Below are 26747 nucleotides of genomic sequence, written 5' to 3'. Positions count from 1 at the left end.
ATGGTAAGGGATTCGGTAAAGGTACTGCCAGTAAATATCACTGGGAGATGTTTGAAATTTCTCTTGTTGGAGATGGTTATTTCTTGACACTTCTGTGGCTCATGTGTTACTTGTCGTGTATCTACCACATTCTGGACTTTGTCTCCATGTAAGGCTCCCATCTAAGCCACCTTGACTTGGAAATGTATCCCTGTTTCTTCAGTGTCACTAAGTCAAAATCCTGAGCTCCTTCCCTAATAGTTTCCTGATAGAGGGCTTTTGCCCGAAACGTCGAATTTCCTGTTCCTTGGATGCTGCCTGACCTGCTGCGCTTTAACCAGCAACACATTTTCAGCTCCTTCCCTAATAGCATTGTGGCTAAATCTATACCGAATTAACTTCAGTTCAAGAACCTTTTCAGGAACAACTTGGGTTGAGCATTAAATCCTTGGCCATACCATGAATTAACTTAAAATGAAAGATCTTGCTGCATATGCAAATGGCTGTGAACATTTTGCAGTTGCGAGTGAACATTCCCACTTCTGACTTTATGGAAAGAAGGTCATTGAAGCAGCTGAGGATAGTTGGGCTTGGGGCACTACCCTGAAAATATCTTGCAGTAATGTGCTGGTATTGAAATGATTGACCCCAACAACTGCAATTGTTTTTCTTTGTGCTAGCTATGACTGCAGCCAGTGACGAGATTTCCCCGCATTCCTAATGACGTGAGTTTTGTGAGGATTTCTTGGTGCCAGACTTGGTCAGTTACTGCCTTGATGCCAAGGGCAGTCTCATTAACCTTGTCTCTGAAGTTGTTCCTTTGTCCCTGTTTGAGTGATGGCTGTCACGAGTTCAGGAGCTCAGCAGCCTCAGTGTCAGTGAGTGAGGTATCTGTTGAGCAAGAACCACTTAATAATACTCCCCTTGATTCTTAATATCACTTTGTTGATGGTTAAGAGTAGATTTCTTGGGATATATCCAGCCCAACCAATTACTGCCTGACATTTTATTGACAGGATGTATCCCATCATCTTTGCACATTATCGGATAGATACCTATGTTTTAGCTGGACTGAAACAGCTTGACTCAGCTAGTTCAGGTGCATATGCCTTCAATACTATTGCCAGAATGTTTTTTGAGCTCGTACGGTTTGCAGTATGCTGTGCTTCCATCTATTTTTTTGATAACACGTTGAATTTAATTGACGACTGTGATGCTGGCATTTCTCAGAACGTTTTGTAACAAAGTCATGTATCCTGTTGATGGCAGATTAGTTGTTGAAAAATGCATTTTCTTTTCAATTTTGGCTTTTTTTATCCTTTCTATTGACTTTACATGAGTTGCATGAATAATACTTGGATTCCCATTCAAATTCTTTATTACCTGTAGATTGATGAAATTGCAAATATTAATGATATAGAAGATTACATAGAACTGCTGTATGAGGACATACCTGACAAAGTGCGGGGTTCGGCTCTCATTCTTCAACTAGCTCGTAATCCTGACAACTTGGAAGAATTGCTACAAAATGGTAAGCAAACTTTCCAGCTGTAAAGCACCAATGCCCTGTCATAAGTATCTGGTTTTAGCTTCTTGCTCCTTATCCTTATTCTTAGCAATATCTGCAGCTCCCCTTACAGCCATCCCAGCCCTGAAGAAGGGTCACACCCAAAATGTTGACTTCTCCACCTATTGATGCTTCCTGGCTTGCTGTGTCCTTCAAGCCTCCTGCTTGTCTATCTACCAATATCATGGAAGTTTTGTTAATCTCACTCCAGTTTTTTAGTTAATTACTTTCCTATGTTCTTTCTCTGTTAACTTTATCCAGTAATTTTTCATTCTTTCTCCTTTTTTTATTTGAACATTTATCTTCACTTATTGTCACTTTAAAAGTAAATTCACTTTTTCTACTTTTAATATTAGACATCACCAAAACCAATGTGGGAAAAGTGGTAGGCAATTCCATCTGTTCTGTCATTCAATGGTGGCTCAGTAGTTAGCACAGCTGCCTCACAGCACCAGGGTCCCAGGTTCGATTCCAGCCTCGGGAAACTGTCTGTGTGGAGTTTGCACATTCTCCCCATGTCTGCGTGGGTTTCCTCCGGGTGCTTTGGTTTCCTCCCACAGTCCAAAGATATGCAGGTCAGGTGAATTGGCTATCCTAAATTGCCCATAGTGTTAGGTGGATTGGTCAGAGGGAAATAGGTCTGGGTGGGTTACTATTCGGAGGATAGGTATGGACCTGGTTGGGCCAAAAGTCCTGTTTCCACACTGTAAGGAATCTAATCTAAAATGCCTCAAATTTATAAATTCACCTTTGATCGAAGGCACGTTCTAATGAGATAGGTTTGGTCTTTTAGTTCTTTGCTTACATTTACATTTATCCATATTGATTTAAAATACCTGTCATTTGAATATGTTGCTTTGGGTAATATTGATGTTGGATTTACAGTGGAATATTCAAGTTTATTTTGTGTTCGAATTCTCTTTGATTTCTCTTCATGTTAAAATCATAATTTCTCTCTTCAGAGACTGCGTTGGGAGCTTTGGCTCGAGTGTTACGAGAAGACTGGAAGCAAAGTGTGGAGCTTGCAACCAACATTATTTACATATTTTTCTGTTTCTCTAGGTAAGACCATTTGAAATGTTAACAACACATATAGCAGTTGGCAATTATCTTTTATACTCTGCCTCTCTCAAGGTTACTTAAAATTGGACTTTCAAGCTTCTGTACATACCAATGATAAAACTCCAGGTAAATGACTTAATCGCAGATTTAAATATCCAAAAGCAACAGCAGTTGAATTAGAAGATGATGAAGCTAAGATTTGTCCGTTTTGTGCCTAAAGACTGATTTTTGCTACAAACCTCAAGCTATCAATGTTCTTGGTCATCTCTAAATTTGTAGTTCTTACCCAGGGAAAACTTCTAACTGCCATTACATTTGTACACATGCACATACTTTCTTAATATGTGATCAATATTCTTGGCTCCCTTGCACATAGGGAGTTTTGAATTAGCCGTCCAGTTCTAGCTGTACTTGGCTTCAATATCCTCTCAAAACTGACCAATGCTCTTCAACCCATTGTAGAAAATAAACGCAAACCTAAATCTATTTTCCTTCTTCATCACCAACTGTTTGTCCTTTCAAACCTCACGTCTAAATCTCGACCCCAGTCTCTCCATTCCAGACTTTGGCTTCTTGTTCATACTTCCCAGGCTTTTAAGTTGCTTCCCCAAACCGTTCTGTCTCACTCATTGTCCTCTATTCCTTTAAGAATTTTGTTCCAATTAGGAGTGGCAGGTGGAGTTTACTTTAGATAAATATGAGGTGTTATATGTCGATAAAGCAAACCAGGGCAGAACTTGTACACTTAATGGTAGGATTCTGGGAAGTGTTGCCGAACAAATAGATCTAGAGATGTGGGGTCATAGTTCTGTGAACGTCGAGTTGAAGGTAGGCAGGCTAATATAAAATGGTTTTGGAACGGTTGCCCAGGGGAATAGGCCAAGTGCTTCAGTGATAACCTCAAGGCCTCACTGGTGAAGTGCAACATTCCCACACACACCTGGGAATCACTGGCCCAAGACTGTCCAAAGTAGAGCAGGAGCATCAAGCACCTTGAGACCTGCCTTTGGGAAAAAGCGGAAACCAGATGCAAAAAGTGTAAAGAGCGCTCTACCACACCAACACCCCCCCCCCCCCCCCACCCATGCCCCAAGTGTAACAGAGTCTGCGAAGGCCATATCGATCTGTGCAGCCACCTACGCACTCACCCTGAATGTGGAAGAGAGTCATCCTCGTCTGCGAGCGACCGCCAATGATGATGATTCAGTATAGGAGCTGGGATGTCATGTTGCAGCTGTACAGGACATTGGTTACACCACTTTCAGAATTCTGCATTAATTTCTTATCTCCCTGCTATAGGAAAGTTGTTGTGAAGCTTGAAAGAGTTCAGCGAAGATTTACAGAGATATTGCCAGGGTTGGAGGGTTTGAGCTGTCGGGAGAAGCTCAATAGGCTGAGGCTATTTACCCTGCAGTGCCGGAGGTTGAGGGGGTGACCTTCAAGAGGTTTATCAAATCATGAGGGGTATGAATAGAATAAATAGCTAAGGTCATTCATTCAGAGGTGGGGGTGTCCAAAACTAGAGAGTATAGATTTTAGGGGAAAGGGGAGGGGAAAGATTTAAAAGGGACCCAAGATGGAACATTTTCACTTGGAACGTGTCTGTATAGGATGAGCTGCCAGAAGAAGTGATGGAGGTGGGGATAATTACAAGATTTAAAAGGTATCTGGATGAGTACATGAATAGCCATGCTTTAGAGGCATGGGGGCCAAATGCTTACAAATGGCAATAGATTTATTTCAGATATCTGGTTGGCATGGATTAGCTGGACCAAAGGGTCTGTTTCTGTGTTGTATAACTCTGACTTTATGACTGTTGGACCAATGTTATCCAATGCATGGCCTAGTAGTCACTCCTTATGTGGTAAATCAGGCGTGGGAAATGCATTTCTGACTAGTAATTAAAAATATAAGCCTGTTAAAATTACATCTCAATACTTGGGTTGCTATGTATCTAGCTGGTAAAGCACAGCAGGTCAGGCAGCATCCAAGGAGAAGGAGAATTGATGTTTCGGGCATGAGCCCTTCTTCAGGAATGGCCGAAACGTCGATTCTCCTGTTCCTTGGATGCTGCCTGACCTGCTGCGCTTTTCCAGCAACACATTTTCAGCTCTGATTTCCAGCATCTGCAGTCCTCACTTTCTCCTTGCTATGTATCTACTTAATCCTGTTGTGAATTTATTGATGAATTGTTAAGATAAAAGTAGAGTGTGTGACTGCTTTGTGACTACAGAATACTTTAAATCCTTGGTTACTGAATGGTGATAGATCTTGTTTAAGTAAATATACGATGATGTGTGTTTACCTGTGCCAGTGTAAATAGGTACTTTCTACTAAAATTAGTGCTTATGACTTTAACTGTAACCTGCTAGTCAGTAATACCTATCAGCTGAAAATGTGTTGCTGGTTAAAGCACAGCAGGTTAGGCAGCATCTCCGGAATAGGGAATTCGAAGTTTCGAGCGTAATCATGCCTATCAGACAACATTACCTTGGCTCAAGTCTTCGAACGTGACTAAAATCTGCATTTGCTCAATGTATGTTTTTTGATTAGTCCTGCTTGAAGCTCCTCTGTTTCTCTTTTAGAGTTCTATATTAATTTGAGTTAGTTTTTGTTTTAAAATGCATCTATTACTTTACCATATCTAAACATAAATATGCAAACTTAACCTAAAATGTGAGAGATTTTCACAGTAAATTGAGTCCATTGTAATATCTTTATAAAAGAATATTAAAGAAATATTTGTGAACCTTACATATATTTTTAAAATATCAGCAGTTTTGAGTTTATAAAGTGAAAACATGGAACTTATTTACTTCATTTTGATTTCTGGAGCCTTTTTGTTTACTATTTGCTGAAAGGAGAGCACTGTACCCTTCAGTGAAGCTGTATAAAACAAATTGCATTTTAGAACAATGGATATGATGATAAATCCAAAATACAACAAACCATTATGCTGCCTAGTTTAAAATAAAATGTTGAGATCAGTTTTTGGAAATGTAGATTGGGGCACAGAGTAGATGTTATCAAGCAGTGATAATACTTTAGGCTCCCCATAAGTAAAGATTAGAGTGATGCTAGAAAAGCACAGCAGGTCAGGCAGCAGCTTTTGCCCGAAACGTTGATTTGCCTGCTCCTCGGATGCTGCCTGACCTGCTGTGCTTTTCCAGCACCACTCTAATCTAGACTCTGATCTCTAGCATCTGCAGTCTTCACTTTCTCCACAAGACCAGCATATTTTTACACTAACATTTAAGGTGGTAATTTTGAATTATGCAAACATAATTGGTTTTCAGAAGAGTTTTTATTCATTCATGAAATGTAGTAGTCCCTTGCTCCACCAGCATTTATTGCTAATCCTTAATTGCCCTGGCGAAGGTGGTGGTGAGCTGCCTTTTTGAACTGCTGTGGTGCTTGTAGTCTCGGGACACCCACGAAGCTGTTCGGGAGTTTCAGGACTTGTACCCAGCAGCAGTGAAGGAGCAGTACTATAGTCCCAAGTCAAAATTGTGTGAAACCTGGACAGTAAGAGGCAGTATGAGGAGAAAGTGAGGACTGCAGATGCTGGAGATCAGATTAGAGTGTGTGTTGCTGGGAAAGCAGAGCAGGTCAGGCGGCATCTGAGGAGCAGGGGAATCAACGTTTAGAGCACAAGCCCTTCATCAGGAAGCAGTATTCCCATGTATCTTCTGCCCTTGTTCTTCTCGGTAGATGAAGCTACAAGTTTGGAAGGTATCACTGAAGCAATCTTGGTGAGTTATTATTGTGTAAATGGTGCACACTGCTGTCAGTATGCCTTGGTGATGCAGGAAACGAATGTCGAAGGTGGTGGATGGGTTCCATTCAAACTTGGTATTGAACCACTTAATTGTTTTTGGAGCTACTGTCATCCAGGAGATGGACAATATCCCGTCACTTGCATGGTTTGTGCATTGAAAGTGATGGACTTGCACTGGGGAGAAAGCAAGTGGATAACTTATCTCAGAACTTGTAGCCATGGTATTAACATGACTGGTTCTATTTGGTTTCTGGGTAATTGTATCTCCAGGATGTGCGAGATTCACTGATGGTAGTGCCATTGAACTATATGGGATGAATTTTACATTCTATCTTTTGGGAAATGGTCATTGATTGGCACTTGAAATGCAAATATTACTGTCACTTACCACCCAAACCTGGTTGACTTACTGCACACTGACACAGACTGCTTCAGTATTGGGAAGATGTGATTGGTGCTGAATTGTTCACGACTGATTGCATATCGCCACTTCTGGACTTCTGACCTTATGAAGTGTGCGTCATTGATTAAGCAGTCCTGGACACTACCCTAACTCAACAAGATCCTGCGGCTGAGATAATTGACCTCTAATAACCACAACCATCCTCCCTTGTGGCAGGTATGACTCCCTGGGCATTCTTCCCTCACTGTCTAGTTTTTCACTGGCTTCTTGATGTCATGCTTGTTTTAATGCTATCTTGCTGTCATCTCGCGTCATCTGGTCACACCATTTATTTTGTCTTGCCCATACAAACTTTAAGTGCCACTTGCTTAGTCCCACTTAGATGCTCTTTACCCATAGACAAATCATTTTTTCTCTCCGGCTACTTATCTTGATCCCTTTTAAAAGCTGAAAACAGTTATGGTTCTCCATGCATAGTTCTTCATGCATAAATGTTGATGGGAACTTATAGATTGATTGATTAAAAACCTAAATTTGTGAGGATTCAGAAATGAGGCTGAAAGGTTCTCAGCTAGCTTGAGTGAGCCTGTGAATCTGTAGGACAAATCTTTACCATGAAAAATAGTTCTGGGATTGAAAGTTACCAAGTCAATTTAAGAAGAAAAAGTAATGGAAGTGAAGTCTCAGAAGCTAAGAATAACTTTAGTTATGGGGGAGTTCATTTTCTAATTAAGACTCTGAAGTATAACCAGGAAGTGAGATTTTAATGTCAAAAGTGAAAGAGAAATATTGTGTTCTCTAGTTTTAGTATTAGTTACTGGAATAGTACTTAGTCACTGGTGCTTTCAATTTGTTAGGGTGCAGTGATTAAAATGTGAACTTGTCATGGAATCCTTTATGCTATTCAGTGGAAGTCTGCAGGATCTTGTGATGATACTATAGTTTTAAGAAGTGTGTTTTTTCTATTCTTATGAGGAAAGGTTGAGATTGAGGCAGCAAGCAGTCTGCTCAAAGCCTAAGTTTGAGGATTTAGAAATGAGGCTAAAAGAATTGGAGAAGAGTTACTGAAATTTCTTTTTTTACCGGATGCAGACTTCCGCAGAAATATAATCTGATTAAGGGTCAAATTTTACATCGAAGTTATTCAAGGAAGTTATGGATAGTTTAGGAATAAGACAATTCAAATCCATAGTGTATCATCTAGAATTGCAAGGAGCATTAGAATGGTGGTATCAAACTTTTAAGTCCATGTTCAGGGCCTATAGTCAAGACTGTCCAGAGGATTGGGATCAAGGGATTCATTCTGTACCACTTGCCATTAGGGATGCATCAAATGAATCAACTAAATTCAGTCCATTTGAATTAGTTTTTGGGCATGAGGTGAGAGGACTACTGAAATTAATTAAGGAGAAATTGGTATGTCAGACTGTGTGTCAAATTTGAGGGAAAGATTAGAACTGTTGAGTTGGCTTTTAACATTTGTAAACAGAACAGCATTTGATGATACAGGAAGCAGATAAGAAATCAAACATTTTTAATTTTGCGAGTGGAGATAGTGTTAATGTTACATCTGATGGTAGGTGAACCTTTTAAAGGCAAGTTTTAATTGGCCTTGCCAAATTGAAAGGGTATTGAATGTGATGAATTATTTGATAATGCCATGTAAAAGAAATATCATTGTGAATATGCTCAAAAGGTATTTTGATTGGGAAGGAAAGCAAAAGGTTACAGCAGAGTGAAGAACCAAGTTCAGATGATTCTGAATTGGATATTCCTCTAAATAAATGGGGCCATGAGGAAATCCTTAAAAATTGGGGTTAAATGAGTCATCTTACAGAAGAAAATCAAAAATGATCTGAAAGAGTTATTACTGTCTCATGAGGAGATATATGGAAATAAGCTGGGAAGTACTAATCTGATTATGCATGATGTAGTTATAGGAAATGCTGTTCCAATAAGCAATTTCTGTAGGTTGGTACAGGTTTAAAAGGAGATTGATTGCATGCAGTGAGAGACAAAGTAATCAGTTAGTTGCAGCGAATTGAACTCACCCATTGCGATGGTGTCAAAACCAGATGGTGCACTGCAATTATGTGTGGACTATTACAAAATCAATGCAGAGACAAAATCTGCTTCATAGCCTATTCTACGTTTGGAAGACTGTATTGAGAAGGTGGGACAAGCAGCTTATGTTCAGTTGGACTCACTCCGAGGATACTGGCAGGTAGGTATGTTTATCTGAAAGAGTGAAGAAAACTTTGGCTTTTGTGACACTAAATAGACTATACCCATTTAAAACCATGCAATTTGGTCTGAAAAATGCGCCAGCCACACTTCAAAGACTAAATGATAGTCATTTCGAAATTACACAATTGTGTGGTGTGTATCGATGATCTAGTGATTTTTAATCACACAGAAGGAACATTTGGAGCATCAATTGTAATAGTTCAATCGACTTCACGAGGCAGGCTTCGTGATAAACCTGACCAAGAATGAGTTCGCAAACGCCAAAGTCATTGGACATAAACAAATGGCCCAACGGGATGTGAAAATTAAGGTTACTGGTGAGATTCCTATACCATCAATGAAGAGGAAAGCACTACGATTCCTAGGGCTAGCTGGTTTTTATCGGAAGTTCATATTGAATTTTAGCAGTGTGGTTGCTCCGCTGACTGACAAGAAGTGCAGATAATTTCAGTTGGTGGTAGAATGTCAGAAGGCATTTGAAAGTCAGAAAGCTGTCAACGACTGCCCCAGTGTTAGCCACGTCTTAATATGCAAAGCCATGTAAGGTGATAATCAATACAAGTGATGTGGGTATTGGTGTTGTACTCTTACAAGAAGACTGCAAGAAGTTAGAAAGACCTATGAGGTCTTTTTCCAGAAAATTGAATAATCATCAACAGAAATATTTCTCACTTGAGAAAGAAACCTTGAAATTGGTGTTGGCATTACAAAATTTCAACATTTATATTGCCAGCAATGTGTCCAAGACAATTGTGTATACTGAAAGTTTTTGGAAGAATTTGGAATAAAAATCCCAGATTGTTTAGACGGAGCTTATTATTGCTTCTGTTCAGTTTGAAAATTATACACTTTGTAGAGTGAGAGAATGTAATTAAAACATGTTGTCACGACTTTGAAGGAAGATGGAGGTGTTTGATTGTGGGGAAAAAAACTGACTGAAATGGACTGTAGTGAATGTTCGCATGCTTTCAGTCAATGTAACATATCTATCTTACTGTACTAATAGTGGAAGACCAAAATGTTTTAAAAATGAAGCCATTGTTGTGTTTTAATTGTTTTTTTAAAGGAGAAAGTTTGATGATTCTCTGACTTTGAGGTATATTTTGTCCTGGTTTTTATGAAGAAAGATTGAGACAGAAGTGCTGAGCTGTCTGCTCAAAGCCGTTTAAGTAACCAGCCTGTGAGGCCCTGGGTTTTTTTTTAAGTTGGAACAATAGAAGCAACCTGAAAGGATGGGGTCAAGCTCTCACTGAACCAGGATTTTTAGTTTTAGCTTTCTGCAGTTGCTGGGGTCCTGAAGCTGAATGTGGAAGCTCTTATTCATAGAATCATAGAGTCATAGAAATGTACAGCATGGAAACAGACCCTTCGGTCCAAGCCAACCAGATATCCAACCCAATCTAATCCCACCTGGGACTAGATTGAGTTGGGATATCTGGTCGGCACGGACGGGTTGGACCGAAGGATCTGTTTCTATGGCTGTATGACTCTGACTCGATGGATAAGAGCTTCTACACCCAGCTTATCTTTGTTACAGATAAAAGCTGGGGTTCTCGCCTGCTGCTAGAATTCCATGTGAGACCATTGTTTTACTGAATTTGCTTTTGCCAAGGGTGTGTTTAAGGGAGATCATTATATTGGAACAGTTAATTGGTTTTTATATATTTTCTTATGCATTTCAATAAGAGTTTCAGTTCAGCCGCAAACAAAAACAGAAATGGCTGGAAAAGCTCTCCACGTCTGGCAGCATCTGTGAAGAGGAATCAGAGTTAACGTATTGGGTTGGAGAACTCAGGTTCTGATGAAGGGTCACTCAACCTGCAGCCTTAACTCTGATTTCTGTCCACAAATGCTGCCAGACCTGCTGAGCTCTTCCAGTAATTTCTGTTTCTGATTTGCAGCATTCACAGTTCTTTGGTTGTAGAGTTAAGCCAATTCTTTTATTTTTATTTTGTCTTTACTTTAACTGTAGTGTAAAAATCGTGTGTTTTGCTTCAAGTCGAGTGGTTTGACCAACAAATTGCATCTACAATGAAATGCCTTACAATTACTTTTGAAATAAAAAAAAATTAAAGTCTTGACTATATTTTGAGTATGTTTTGAGGTGGTTTGCTTTGGTCCATTCCAATTTATAACCGTGTAAAGATTCTGAATTAACTTTCTTGCATTTGTACTATGCCTGTATTAATAAAGCCCAGGATCAAGTATACACTTTTAGTTATGTTGTTACCCTGACCTGGCACTTGCAGTGATTTGTGCATGTGTATGTACAAGTCTGCCTTTCCTGACACCATTTTGCAATTATACCCCTTATGTCCCTTATTTTGTATGACTTCGCATTACTTTGATTGTTGTTTCCTAAATGTCTTACTCTAATATTTTATCTACTTGTCCCTCTTCATTCCCCAGAATCAGATCTAGCAATGCCGCCTCCTTCATTGGACCAAAAACATACTTAGTTCAACTATTCGCCTGAGTAAACTTAAAGAAGTCTTCTCCCTCTTTGTCCTTGACATTATTACTAGCCAGCCTATATCAGGGTTATTCATGTCTCCCATAATAACGACTCTCGGGTTTTGCACATCTCTTTAATTTCCTTACTAATTCATGTGCAGGTGAACATTTGTAATATTGATGGCCTATAGAATAGACCCAGTAGTGTAATAATATCTTGATGGGTTCTTAACCTTTAATTCTGCCCTTGACCATTCTATGATATCTTCTCTCTTAACCTCTCGTGCTTCTTAAAGCATTTTGCTGCTCCTCATGCGTTCTTTTCTTCCTTATCTGTACTGAGTACCTTGAATATTTAGAACCCTGTGATGCACTTATTTAGAGCCGGGTCTCTGTTATAGCCACAGTCATACTTGTAGCGCTATCTGTGCTTGCCATTCATTTCGCTTATTTTCTGTGCAATTTCATACATGGACTGTAAGTCTAATTTTCAGAATATTATCCTAGCCCTGATACTCCTCTATCTCACAGTCCTTTGTGTACCTTGTTAGCCCTTAAAAATCCTGGTTCCCATCCTCCTGCAATTCCCAATAGCATTGCAAGGCACCCTGCTAGGACACTTGACAGCACCTGTAATGATGCCCATTCCCTCAGCCAGTTCGAATGTTCATGAATCAAAACCCTCTCTATTGCACCAACTGTTCATCTATTCAGTCATCTTATTTCTATCTTCACAGGTGCTTGATCATACTTGTTAAGACCCTTTTCTAACTTCTCTAAAATACGACTGCCAAACTTCATGCCACTGTCCACACTCTCACCTTGGAGTGCTTACAGCCATTCAGTGATATGCTTGATCATGGCATCAGGGAGACACTAGACTCAATAGCTGCCAGTGGTTAGAAATTAATTTTTTTCAATTTTTTCCTGCTTTCATAATTCTGTAGTTCATGTTTCAGTTGTATTAGATAGTAATATTTCATAGTGTGGATGTTACTAGGATCATATGGGACTTGGGTTATTCAGAACACAAATACTTTTGTCATCAAATTGATCTAACTTTGTCTTGTAGTTTTTCTCAATTTCATGGACTAATTACTCACTATAAAATTGGTGCACTCTGTATGAATATAATCGACCATGAACTGAAGAGGCATGATCTATGGCAAGAAGAACTTCATAAGAAGAAGAAGGTAGATATCCTTTGTCATATGTAACCAAATCTAGAAGTAAATGGCAGAGTTATCATTCATATCTCAAGTTTTCATAAATAACTACAGCAGCAACACCGCTCCACATGTGCAGGTCTGATTGGAACATAGATGTGAGCAGAAGTAGGGGACAATATAGTCAGAGGGATACTTCTCTGCAGCAAAGTTTGAGGGTCCACATGATTGTCTGATACTCGGGCTCGGGACTGGGAAAAGAACTTTGTGGCAGAAGGAGGGTTTGGTCATCCTGATTCATGTAAGTACCAATGAGACAGAACAAAGAATGAGGTTCTGCGTAGTTAGTATGAAGAGCTATTTGTCAAATAAGAAGCAGACTCTCAAATGGAGTAATGTTTGAAATATTACCTAATCTGCATTCAAATTGGACTAGGACAACCTCAAAGAGTCTGTCAGGCTGGTTAAAAAAAAGTCTATCTGATATTCAGAGTGGCTCTGCCCTGTCTTCTCCAATATATACTGAAAATTATCAAACATTATATTTGCAGGACCATGTACACATACATTATTATACAAGCGTGACATGTAAACTGCAAGAAATCTTCCATTCTTGGTGCTTCTGTTTTCCTGTCTATGTTCACTCGTTCTCTTCCAAGGATCTTGCAAACCTTGGGCTACAAAGTTCCTCTCCAGACATTTCTGCTGATGTGGACCTTATGGGTGTTCGAGCTTTTAAGGTGCCATCATATTCAAAGAACATTATGGCCCTCAATGTTGCACTGACCTGTGGAACCAATCTGAAGCCCATCTAACCTACGCTATTCCATTCTCGTCCATATGCCTATCCAATGATCACTTAAATGCCCTTAAAGTTGGTGAATCTACTGCTGTTGCAGGCAGTGCATTCCACGCCCCTACAATACTGAGTAAAGAAACTACCTCTGATATCTGTTCTAAATCTATCACCCCTCAATTTAAAGCTATGTCCACTTGTGCTAGCCATTTCCTTCAGAGAAAAAAGGCTGTTACTGTCCAACCCATCTAACCTTCTGATTATTTTATGTCTTAATTCAATCACCTCTCAACCTTCTCTCTAATGAAAACAGCCTCAAGTCCCTCAGCCTTTCCTCATAAGACCTTCCCTCTATACCAGGCAGCATCCTAGTAAATCTTCTCTAAACCTTACCCAAAGCTTCTACATCCTTCCTATAATGCAGTAATCAGAACTGTATGCAATGCTCCAAATGTGGCCACACCAAAGTTTTGTACAGCTGCAGCATGATCTCTTGATTACAAAACTCAATTCCTCCACCAATAAAAGCTAACACGCCGCATGCAGTCTTAACAACACTATCAACCTGGGTGGCAACTTTCAGGGATCTATGTACCTGGACGCAGAGATCTCTCTGCTCATCTACATTACCAAGAATCTTACCATTAGCCCAGTATTCTGTATTCCTGTTACTCCTTCCAAAGTGAATCACCTCACACTTTTCCACATTAAATTCCATTTGCCATCTCTCAGCCCAGCTCTGCAGCTTGTCTATGTCTCTCTGTAACCTACAACACTCTTCGAAACTATCCACAACTCTACAGACCTTAGTATCATCTGCAAATTTATTAACCCATCCTTCTATACCCTCATCCCGGTCATTTATAAAAATGACAAACAACAGTGGACCAAAATAGTTCCTTGCGGTACCCCACTATAACTGAACTCCAGGATGAACATTTCCCATCAACCACCACCCTCTGTCTTCTTTCACCTATCCAATGTCTGAGACAAACAGCTAGATCACACTCAATCCCATGCCTCTGTATTTTGTACAATAGCCTACTGTGGGGAACCTTCTCAAATGCCTTGTTGAAATCCATATTTACCACATCAACTACTTTACCTTCATCCACCGGTCTGATCACTTTCTCAAAGAATAAGGTTTGTGAGGCATGACCTACCCTTCACAAAACTGTGTTGACTATCTGTAATCAACATATTTCTCTCTAGATTATTATAAGTCCTGTCTCTTTTATAATCCTTCCCAACACTTTAACCACAACCGAAGTAAGGCTCACAGGTCTATAATTTCCAGGGTTGTCTCTACTCCCCTCCTTGAACAAGGGAACAATGTTTGCTATCTTCCAATCTTCTGGCACTATTCCTGTAGACAATGGCGACATTAAGATCAAAGCCAGAGGCTCCGTAATCTCCTCCCTGGCTTCCCAGAGAACCCTAGGATAAATCCCATCTGGCCCAGGGGACTTACCTATTTTTACACTTTCCAGAATCGCTAACACCTCCTCCTTATGCACTAAAATGTTAGAGTCATAGCGCTGTACAGCACAGAAATAGACCCTTCTGTCCAACTCGTCCATGCCTACCAGATATCCCAACCCAGTCTAGTGTCTCCTGTCAGCACCCAGCCCATATCCCTCCAAACCCCTGCAATTGCTTGAGAAAGTCTTATTTAATTCACACTGCAATTCCAAAGAATATGACAAATTTAAAGGGATAGATTCACGATTCATAGATAACTAGAATGGTTAAAGAAAGTAGCAAACTTAACAAAAATGCCAGTATGCCATGACAGGTTGTACGTCAGGAGTTTGGGTAAAATACTTAAAAAAAAATACAAGAATTAACAAGTCGGAAAAAAAAATGAGAGTACAAGAGAAAGCTAACTAGAAATGTAAACAAAGAAACTTAAGAGTCTATAAATATGTAAGAAAAGCATCATAAAAAGCATAGACAGAGAACACAGGGGCCTAACACCTTCAACATATTGTCTAGCTATCATCATTGTTAACAGCTAACCTGAGAATGCAACTCTTTATGAAGAAGTTTTGTGATTTACACATGAAAGAAGTGAAACTATCATGATATTCAAACATATGAAAGGCTTAACAGACAATCAATTTTTCAATGTATAATTTCAGTTACACAACACTGTAAATTTTTGCTATCAATTCTGTGTGTTGGGTTTGAGCCCTCCACTACCTCCTGATGAAGGAGCAACGCTCCAAAAGCTAGTGTGCTTCCAGTTAAACCTGTTGGACTATAATCTGGTGTTGTGTGATTTTTAACATTATAAAAGTAAGTTTGGAGAATTACAACTATAAAGTAAGGAGATGGCAGCTTAATTGAACAGGCAATTTGTATCAGTCTTCACTGTGCAGGATGCAAGTAACATCCTAGAAGCAGCATTAAATTAACAATCGGATGGAAAGAATAAACTCAGAAATCATAGTCACCAGAAACGTCATTCCATTGAGTACATTGTTGGAGATGCAGGCTGGTAAATGGCTGGCTCCAGATGGATTTCATTGTATGACTCAAAGAACTTGCAAATTAAATAGATGATGCCATGGATATAATTTTCAGAAACTCCCTTCATTTGTAGAAAGTCCCATCAGATCAGTAAGTAGCAATTGTATTATTTTATTCAAAAAGGTAGAGAAAGAGAAAAAAAAAACAAAGGCTGGGTAGCTTAGCATCTGTCATATAGAAAATGTAGAATCTATTATTAAATTAGTAACGGCAAGGTACTTAGATAATCAATGGGTTTTGTGAAAGGAAAATTATGTTTGACTACTCTATCTTTTTGAGGAAATAATGTGCTGTGGCTGCAGGTTAACTGGTGGATGTTCTACGTTTGATAAGGCATTACTTGCACTGAGAGGTTACTGGAGAAAATCTACCTCATTGTAGTGGGTTGTATATTGGCATGGATAGAGGATTGGTTGGCTAATAGGAAGCAGAAAGTAAGCTTAAATGGATTTTTTTCCCACGTTGGCAAGACGTAATGATTGGTCTACTGCTGAGGTCAGTATTGGGATCTTAACTGTTTATAATTTATATTTGGGACTTAATGAAGGGATGGAAGGTGTGATTGCCAAATTTGCTGCTGACACAAAGATCCCATCTGGAGTATTGTGTTCAGTATTGGTCACCTGATTTAAGGAGGACTGTAAGTGTGGTGGAATCAATTCCGAGTTATACCAAACCAACACCTGGACTGGGTGGATTGTATAATGATGGAAATCTGGACAGATAGGACTTGTATCAGTTGGAGTCTAGAAGTAAGAGGTGATTTGATGGAAGTCAGAAAGATCTTGAGCACTGTACTGAATTTGATAGAGAGAGAAGGTTTCCTGTTGAGAGAATCAAGAGCCAGGGTCACCCATTTAGAACAAGAACGAGGCGATTTTAGTTCTGTTGGAGGATTGGCAGTCTCTGGAACTTTTTGCAAAAGTGGTGGAAAAAGAATCCTTGAATATTTTTAAGGCACAATAGATACATTCTTGTTGACCAAGGGGCTGAAAGGTTATTAATTTAAGGTTGTAATCTGATTGGCCTTAATCTTGTTGAATGACCAAATGGCCTAATCCTTATTCAAATTGTGACCTGAACACCACTTGTCTGACTCCCCATAATGACTCCGTTATAGGCCAAAAAAATCTGTCTTTGGAGACATCAGATCCAATTCCACTATGGTAGTTGATGGAATTTAATTTTATTTATTAGTCTGGAATCAAAAGCTAGTCTCCGTAGTGATGAACATGGAGCCATTGTCAATTATTGTAAAAAGCCCCTCAAATAAAATATTAGAACTGTGTATTTGGGAAATCTGAAATAGAAAGCTCTAGAGAAACATAGGTTTGGCAGCATCTGTCGAGAGAGAAATGGTGTTAACATTTTCAGTTCAGTGTTTGACAGAGGGTTACTGGTCTCGAAACATTAACTGTTTTTCTCCCTCTATAGATGATGTCAGACCAACTGAGTTTCTCCAGAACTTGTTTTTAAAGTATATAAAACTAAACAAGCAGTTTGGTTTACTAATGCTGTTCAAGGAAGGAAATCTCCCATCCTTACCTGTTCTGGCTTATATTTGATTGCAGATCTACCGCAACATGTTGCACTCTTAACTGTCCTCTGAAATGACCTAGCATGTTCAAGGGCAAATAGGGTTGGAACCAAATGTTTACATTGCCAATAATGGCTCACATTTCATGAAAGAATAAAAGTGATGTAATTAAGCTTACATCATTTTCAGATACGGGGTACTTGCGTTGAAATATTTTCTCCATTACTGTGCTTACATAAATAATGATAGCAATTTTCTTAGGACAAAAGTTTTTAATTTATATGATAGACTTATATTCATAGGGGAGTCTGAATCACATAGAAATTAACATAGTGGAAGTGATTATTCCTTAACTTTAGCCTTCACTTGACGATGATTCTGATAACCACGTACTGAAGAAAGACTATGAGAAAACATACAAGAAATATCAGGGTTTGGTTATCAAGCAAGAGCAACTATTGAGAGGTGGGTGGTATTTTGTTTCTAACAAAAAAGTAGGTTGCTATAAACAGGATGAAGGAATCTCTGATCTGGCATATTTCTTCAAATTATTGGAGAGGGTTTCCTGCATTATATTTGTTTAGTAAAATCAGTCATTTCTCCTTTGTGGGCATTCATGATTTTGTTAGGAATAACTAATTGAAAAAGTCTCATCTCTATCATCCCTCATACATTCTTGACACCTGTTTATGAAAGCAAAGTCTTTATATGTATGATAGTTTAGATATGGATTTAAGTACTACTTAAGTTACATTGAACAGTTATTTTAAAATAAATGATTTCATTTATGTTTAACACTTCAATCATACTTAAGGTTTGGCATATTTGATTTAATTTTATGTTTGTGTTTTGTGTTTTGTGTTTGTATAAATTAATGACGTTTTACACTAATAGTTCAGAATTGTTTAATGATTGCATTGAATCCCATGGATTTTATTGTTTAAAAAGAAAATCACTTCCAGTGTTTCTTTTCTAGTTGCCTTCTATCTTCTTTTAAATCTGGCTGAAGACACAAGGACTGAACTGAAAATGAGGAACAAAAATATCGTTCACATGCTTGTAAAATCACTTGATCGAGAAAACTTTGAGTTGCTGATCCTCGTGATGTCCTTTCTAAAGAAACTCAGTGTATTTGTGGAAAACAAGAATGATATGGTAGGTAGTCTTGAGTCCCTACTTTATATATTGACTGGATTATATAAAATCAAAATTTCACATTTTTCTTATCACATTTAAGTAAATTTTCTCAAATGTCAGAATGAAGTTGAACTATTCAAATCAGACCAGTATGGGAATAAGATATGACACACTGTTCCCAGTGAAACGGAGGATGAGCATTAAATGCTGGTCTTAACTAACGATATCCATAATTAGCCAAGAAATCACTTTTAGCTATGACAGATTTTGACCAGCAACATTGATATCAAATCAAATCATGAAATTGCCTGGTTATCTCAAGATCAGAATCAGATGGAGTTAACCATTATCCAAAACAAAACAAAAACAGTACTTTTAAAACAAAACAGGTTTGTTATAGTCGTCTTTTTCATTTGACTTGCAGACCAAACTGAGTTAAAGTTTTACATTACTATTTACTCTGCCAAATCCATGAATGCTAACAGTGTTATTAGTAAGCATGTTCAATTTCCATTATTAGCAGGGTAATAAGCATGAATATTTTGAGTAAGTTAATTATGTTTTGACTTGGAAATACATTTTTTCAGTTATTGAAGTGTACTTTGAAGGAAATGGCCATTATTAGGTGGTGTAATAACTCAGGAAGCCTGACTGGAATGGAACATTGTTTGTTGAACGCCAAAATAGAGCCACTACTTGTTGTATACAAAGGCTAATTCCAGCCCAGGACAGGCAGTTCTGCAGACCTGTCTGAGTCTGCTTTTATATATATCCAGAAATGTTCTCTCTCACAACCGAATGGCTTTCACATCACCAAATCACTGACTGAGACTGCTTTATCTATTTGTATATAATATATACTCAGTTACAGATGCATTTACACGCACGCACACATTTTCCTAATCAGCTTGTTAGGAGATGCTATTACGCACCTCTAGAGCAAGTGGGACTTGAACTCAGGCCTCCTGCCTCGGAGTTAGGGTTGCTACCACTACAACAAGAATCTCTCTGATTTTTTTTTCAGATATTCAAAAGTGTTAATACACACAACTGAACAATTTTCTCACCAGCAAATTCCCATGAGTTTGGTTTTTGTTTTTAACTGTTCATCATCTTCCTCTCCGTTATAAATATTTCTGATCAATCTGTTCAGAGATGTTATAACACATCTCTCGAGCAGGTGGGATTTGAACCCAGAACTTCACAGCCCAGAAATACAACCAGGTACTCTACCACTACACCACAAGAGCCCTGCTTTTTTTAATCCAGAGGTTCTATCGCACACAACTGAATGACTTTCCCACCACCAATATCACTGTGACTCATTTTTGCTTAAAAAGAAAAAAAAACTTTCACCACCAATAAAATATGTATGTGACCAATAAAATATTGACAACCAAAGTCTGTTATGGGCAATGCAAACCATCAAAAGTGGGGGGGATGTAGGGACTAAATCAAAATGGCATTGGAATTGGGGAAATAAAGCTCTATCTCCCGTGTGCTCATCTCTCTCAAAAGCAGTGGTCTGTTTTTTCTTTCTTCTGCTGAGAAGTGCTATTGCACACAACTGAGTGATTTTCCCACCACGCTGTATCCCTGGTGATGCCCACCCCTCTCTAAAGGCAGTGGGTCTTTTTTTTAAATTTTACTCTGACCTATTAGGCACAGCTGAGCAACATTCCCACCACCAAAATCACCGTGACTTTTCTCCCCCTTTTTTTCTTTTAACCATCACCTGTAATCACCTATGTAACCAATTAAATATTTACAAGCAAAACCCATTATGGGTACTGCAAGCCATCAGTAGTAAGGAGCACTGAGGGAGAGAGGCAAAGGGCTAAATCAAAAAAGAGTTGGAGGAGGAGCTAAAGTACTATAATCCCTGTGCTGCCTACCTCTCTCTAAAGACATTGAGAGCATTGATGGACACAACGTGTTCCATCTCCAAGGACACTCGGGCATGAACATGACCACGGAAGTGGAAGAAGGGTCTGCTTTATCATTTTAAAAAAGATTTTTAACCTATTTTTCTTATCAACGTTCTGAGAAATATTATTGCAAACCTCAGGAACAGTTGGTACTTGAACTCTGGCTGCCTGGTCCAACGATAGACATACAATAGGGCCTAAGTTTTCTAATCAATTTGTTCCAATATTGTTGCACATCTCTGGAGCAAGTCTTGGTCCAGGTGTAAAGGCACTGCCATGACACCACAAGAAGGCTCCCATCGGGTCTGCTATACATAACCTATTTTTCTAGTCAACCTGTATGATGAAGGGACAAAAGATGAAGGACTTTTTTTAGTTGTAGAATCTTATAGCACAGAAGGAGGTAACTTAGCCGATTATATCATTCATTTTCACTCCAAAGCTTTAGTGGTGACTCTGAAACTTATTCCTTGTCAAGATTCCAAATTGTTTTTGGGATTCCAAAGAAGTCTGCTTTTCAACATTTGACATCTTATAACTTGTGTCGGGATGAAAAGGCTGTCATATTTTTCTTCTTGTTCTTTAGCCAAATATTTTAAATCTGTGATCTCTGGTTGCCATTCAATCTTCGAGGGAACTCCTCAGAATTTTGCAATCGTCCTAAATCCTAAACCACCACTATTCTAAATGGATGATTTTCACTTCTCAAGTTTCTCCACACGAAGGAAGTCCTCGATCCTGTTTACATCTGTATAGTCTTATCGACTTGCCCCGCCACATTGAAAATTTCTAATACTGGATATAGCTGTCAGTCCCTCTGTTCCTTACCCGAATATTATTGTTTATTTTGTAATTAATATGAATATTCAACTTAGTGTAAAGTATACCATAGCTAACAAAGTTATCTAAAAGGCGCATTTTAAAAATAAGCCACCTCAAAGTATTATGATTTATCAGATCTTTCCAAGTATAGTCAAGCTGAAATAAATTGAAATCATGAACAGTAGAATATGGAAATATAACAATGATGTAACAAGAAATAATAAGAATTTATAAACCATTAAAAGGAAGGAAAAGAAAATGTTTTCACATTTGATCGGTGTTCATGACCAGTGCAAAAATAAAATTCTAGTATTAAAGCTTGAAAATGTGCCCCTTTCAGGATATAGTTATTAGCATAAGCATGTAAATTAATTTTGTGATTTAGTTTTTCGGACATTGTGTATTTACTGTTCAGTACTGTATCACAGGTTAGATCTTTAAATTAAGAAATTGATATTATCTACTATTACTTTCATTTTCTACCTCTTTCATCTTTGCAAACTATTGATCACTTCATTGTTCATCTGACTAGCTAGATTTAAAAAAATTCCTGTTAAGTACATAAGAATATTTGATTCTTGACAAATGTAATTAATTACTGCCATTTAAGCCATCATAATAGTGCATAGACTTCTATACATATTAAATTTCAAGATGATTTGTTTGAAAGGAAATTTAGAAAAATCAGTATATTTAAAGGCCTACTCAAACACATTGTGTAAGCACAGTTTCACAGTGTAGTTTTTTGACTTCATCTTTATGATATAATTTTAGAGTTTCTGGCAATCCTTCAGTATTTCATTGCATTCTTTGCATATTCCTAGGCCAAGTGTTTGGAACATGGGGTGTGCTGTTTGAACTGAGTTAGATCTTTTTGTTCACTTGCACTTATAGTCATAGAGATGCATGGAAACAGACCCTTTGGTCCAATCTGTCCGTGCCGACCAGCTATCCTAACCCAACCTAGTCCCATCTGCCAGCACGCAGTCCATATCCCTCCAAACCCTTCCTATTCATATACTTATGGACATTGGGGATGATAATTACTAAGTTTTTCCATCACTAGCCATTAAGATGCTGAAATCAATTCCAATGCTTCTGTCGTCTTTAGCTGGGATAAGTTATTTAACTCCGTATAGTGGTCATCTGCATAATGTGCTCAAGTATTCAAGATAGAACTGACTTTTCATAATTTGAAGTAATGTATTATTTTATTTCACACAAAGCACATTCATAATGGATGCCTGTGGAAGACCAGGAACTATCGGGTGGTTTGTTTAAGAGTAATTAAATGGTCTGGAATAGCTACAGTTTTTGAGAAGTTAAATATTCACTTGTTTCTGCCTAGTTTGTACATTGACGTACCTCACTTGGCAGTGAATAACCCCATTTAGCCTTACAGCGAACACAAACTAGATTGTTGTTCTAAATCATTCTGCGCTGTGACTCTACATGCTATTAAATGCTAGCAAGCGTTTATATATGCAGACCCACTCAATGGTTTTCCATTAAAAGTGCAGAGATTGTTTTCCTCTCTTTATTTTGTTTTATTTTAACTAAATGGACGTCCACTTTTTCTTTCATGAGGTGGGAAGAAAATAGTGTTAATGCAACTCATAAATTTTCCAGGCTTTTCATTCTTTTTAATCAGCTTTAGAAGTCTTTGAAAAGTTACACCTGGAAGTAATCCTGTATGAGTAACAGAGGAATTTATCAAAATTGCAACATGTAGTTGTTTCAAAATCTTGCCACTTTTCTGAATGCAAGTTTGTTTAGTGTTGAATGGTGGAGTACCTTTTAATGTATTTAACAACTATAGATTAGTTTATTGTGTCCTGAAAGAGAGCTAGCGCTACATTTTTTTGGTTTACTCTAGGTATTTGGACAAAACAAATAATTATTAAAAAAATTATTCTCTGCCTGAAAATCATGACTTTAAAAAAAGGTAGCTTATTGGCCTCAAGTAAGTTTTAATTGCTTCAATTTAATGTTGTAGCATCAAAGGAAGCTTTCATTGGTTGATTTTTGACTTTCTTTAAGCAAATAGAAAATGACTCATTTGTAGCTTGCTGTATTATTGCTGGAAGCCAATTAGTCAATTTAGTATTAGTTAATAATAGTCCCCTATGCATTTGCCAAATTGAGCATAGAGTTAGCGCAAGTACAGTAAAAGCAATTTTACTTTTGTATTGAACTCTGTTTCATACCAATGAGAATAACGAAATAAATGGGAGTTTCTGTTATATCTTAGGTTGCATATTACTCAAAGGACTTTATATGTAGCTTACATATTAAACATTAATAATCCTAATTGTTAAAAGTACATTATGAAACATTTTTGTTTGCTGTTTAACTTTTTTTCCTGGAGGTATTAAAAATGTGAAACTACCATGGGATTACACATGACTGTCTGAAGACCTTAAATGCTTTGTAATGATGTGCTAAATCTTAACTTGATTGTAATTAAAGCCAGCTTTTCTTCAATGTGTTTTGTCATTAGCCTAATGCTTTTGCATCAAGAAAAACCTATAAAGACATTAAGCACCATTTAGTGCTCAAAATGAGTTACGGGGAAAGTGGTTTGGACATGCAGATGGTTCAGGTTAAGACCCAGATGATCTGTGCATGGACCCCCGTACGTGCGGTGCCCTCACAAGTTCTCAATTTCTTTTTCAGCCCACCTGTGTACACGTGGTATGAATTGGTTGAAAATGGGCAATGCGCCAGAAATTGTTTTAATTAGAACGTATATAAAGTGTTCAGTGAAGGGAGTTGAATGCTGTGGTAGTATTGTAAGAAGACAAGCTTGTTTGCAGAAAAGAAGTAATTTGCTTTTTATAAACTTTTGCTGATCTCGATGGACTTCAATATGCTCTCACCTTGTGTTCCATTTTCATGCATCAACAAAGTATTCTGCATTAAAAGAATCAAAATGGATTGAATCAAAAAGAGTCAAATTGCATCTGGATATATAGGAAAATTCACTGTTCGGGAATTAAACTGTTTGTGCACCATTAAATCCTTAATATTGTATGCCCTTTCACTTCACATTTTGTGCAATACAATACTTTTAACTTCATTGGTGAAATCCATTGAAATTAATTTGGTATCTCAAAAGCAAAATGTGTTTTAATTTGGCAAATAGTTAATTGGCTTTTGACATTTAGTGTCTTGTGATAATTCACCAAAGTATTACTCATTTATTTCAAGCATTTAAACAGAATTACACCTCTGTCTTTGGTTTTCTTTTCTGCATTGGATTATAGGTTTCCAGAAAATCTATTGAAGTATGGTACAAAACTTAATTGCTCCTTGAAGGTGCTAAAATGTATAATTGAAACCAAGTGAAATAGAGAATATGGAATTTATTATCTAGATATTCACAATAAAAATATAATACTTGAAGTTGCTGCAATTACACCAATTTTTTAGAGGGGATTTTTTCACTCTTAAGGCTTGAACCTGTATGTACTAATAGCAAAGCATATATATTGTTAAAAGAGCAATGTTCAGCTGGGATTTGCAAAGATTTTTTTACTTTAGCTGGTGAAAGGCAGTCAAACTATGGAAGTACAGCTGATGGAGCATTCATATAAACATGCTTGGATCTTGCTTGAAGAGAGAGCTTTTCTCTATTTTCTTGCAGGTGGACAATATTCATGCTAATGACAAGTGGCTCCACCATCAACTCATTCTCAATTCAGACTGGTTTCAAACAGGACTGCGTCATCGCCGCAACACTGTTCTTGATCTACCTTGCTGCAATATTCACCTCCCTGCTGGAGTGGAGTTGACTTAGGAAACCAGCGGGAAATCAGTCAACCTCTGTCACCTACAAGCTAAAACCAAAGTCACCCCAATCAATATCATTGAGCTGCAGAATGCAGATAATACTTGCTTACGTACAACCTCAGAGCATGTACCCCAGACTATCGTCAGTTTCACTGTGGTATATGAGAGAATGGATCTCAGCCTGGACATCCACAAGGTGAAGGTCCTGCTCTAACCTGGCCCAGCATTATGGCACAAACCCCTGATGATCAAGGCCCATGGGGAGGCCTTCGAGAATGTTATCCACTTCCAATACTTTAGGAATGTCCTGTTGGCCAAACCAGCTCTTGATGAAGAGATCCAGCAGTTCCTCCAGTGTGCTAGTGCAGCCTTTGACCTGGGGAAAAGGATGTTTGAGGATAACACCAGATCTAACACAAGGTCATGGGTTACAGAGCTGTAATGATTCTCTTTCTCCTGTATAGCTGAGACTTGAACTATCTACAGCAGACACAACAAAACATTGGAGCATTGCCACCAATGCTGCCTGCGCAGGATCCTGTGAATCCACTGGGAAAAAAGACACAGCAAAACCAGTGTCCCCGACCAAGCCAACATCCCCAACATCGAGGCACAGACTACCCTTGACTAGCTATGATGGGTGAGGATTATCGTCTGCATGACTGACACAACATTCCCCAAGCAGATGCTTTACTCCCAACTCCAAAACAGCAGGTGTGCTCCAGGAGGACAGAGGAAGTGCTTCAATAATAACCTCAAAGCCTTGCTGGTGAATTGCAGCATTCCTACACACATGGGAGTCACTTGTCCGAGACCGTCCAAAATGGAGGAGGAGCATCCCGAAAGGCATCGAGCATCTCAAGAGTTGCCCTCTGGAAAAGGTTGAAACCAGGCAAAAGCAACATAAGGAGCGCACTGCCACACCAACATCTCACCCACCCCGTCCCACAGCCGTAACAGAGCCTGCGGAAGCTGCATCGGTCTGTACAACCATCCGCGAACTCACCATGACAGTGAAAGAAAGGCATCCTTGCCTGCAAAGGACTGCCAGTGATGATTCATTTTGAATAGCCAAAGTTTCTGACTTCATTTCTTGCTATCTGGACACTAATCCTGAAGTAACAAGGTGGAACACCCCAGTCTAGCATATAAAATTACGGTTATATATGCAAAACTTGAGTACGTTTAGGTGCTGTGGGTGATTTTTTAATAATGTATCTGAAAGAATTTTGCTGTTGGCAAAACATACTGTTTACCTTTCCTTGACCTGTCATTGAATTACAAATACCACGTAGATATTTTTTACCATCACAAAGAATGTTTGATATTTCCCAAATAAAGACTTGATTAAAATTTAAGCATATTTTGAAGTCACCTTTACTGACCTCTCTCAACGTTGCTTTTTAGCTGTCTGAATTAACATCTGCACTTGTGCTGAAATAGAGAGAATCATAGGATCCCTAGTTGGAAAAAGGCCATTCAGCCCTTGGTTATTACCAATCCTCTGAAGACCATCTCACCCAATCTCCTACTTTATCCCTGTAACC

The 26747-nt window shown here is 38.4% G+C and overlaps 1 protein-coding gene across 2 annotated transcripts in view; it reads left to right on the top strand.

Annotated features, from left to right (window-relative positions):
• kifap3a (kinesin-associated protein 3a) overlaps nucleotides 1-26747 on the top strand; it is a 224797-nt gene that overhangs the window by 67604 nt on the left and 130446 nt on the right. The window contains exons 5-9 of one of the 2 annotated variants that reach the window (XM_060829756.1): nucleotides 1369-1510; nucleotides 2509-2608; nucleotides 12563-12683; nucleotides 17881-17986; nucleotides 18498-18680. In XM_060829756.1, the coding sequence (XP_060685739.1) occupies nucleotides 1369-1510; nucleotides 2509-2608; nucleotides 12563-12683; nucleotides 17881-17986; nucleotides 18498-18680 (652 nt within the window). Of the gene's footprint in view, nucleotides 1-1368; nucleotides 1511-2508; nucleotides 2609-12562; nucleotides 12688-17880; nucleotides 17987-18497; nucleotides 18681-26747 lie in introns of both variants that reach the window. The other variant, XM_060829757.1, reaches the window with a different exon arrangement.

This window comes from Hemiscyllium ocellatum, chromosome 9 (assembly GCF_020745735.1).
Source record: "Hemiscyllium ocellatum isolate sHemOce1 chromosome 9, sHemOce1.pat.X.cur, whole genome shotgun sequence".
Lineage (NCBI taxonomy): Eukaryota > Metazoa > Chordata > Chondrichthyes > Orectolobiformes > Hemiscylliidae > Hemiscyllium > Hemiscyllium ocellatum.
This window is presented reverse-complemented; position numbering and strand designations above follow the sequence as displayed.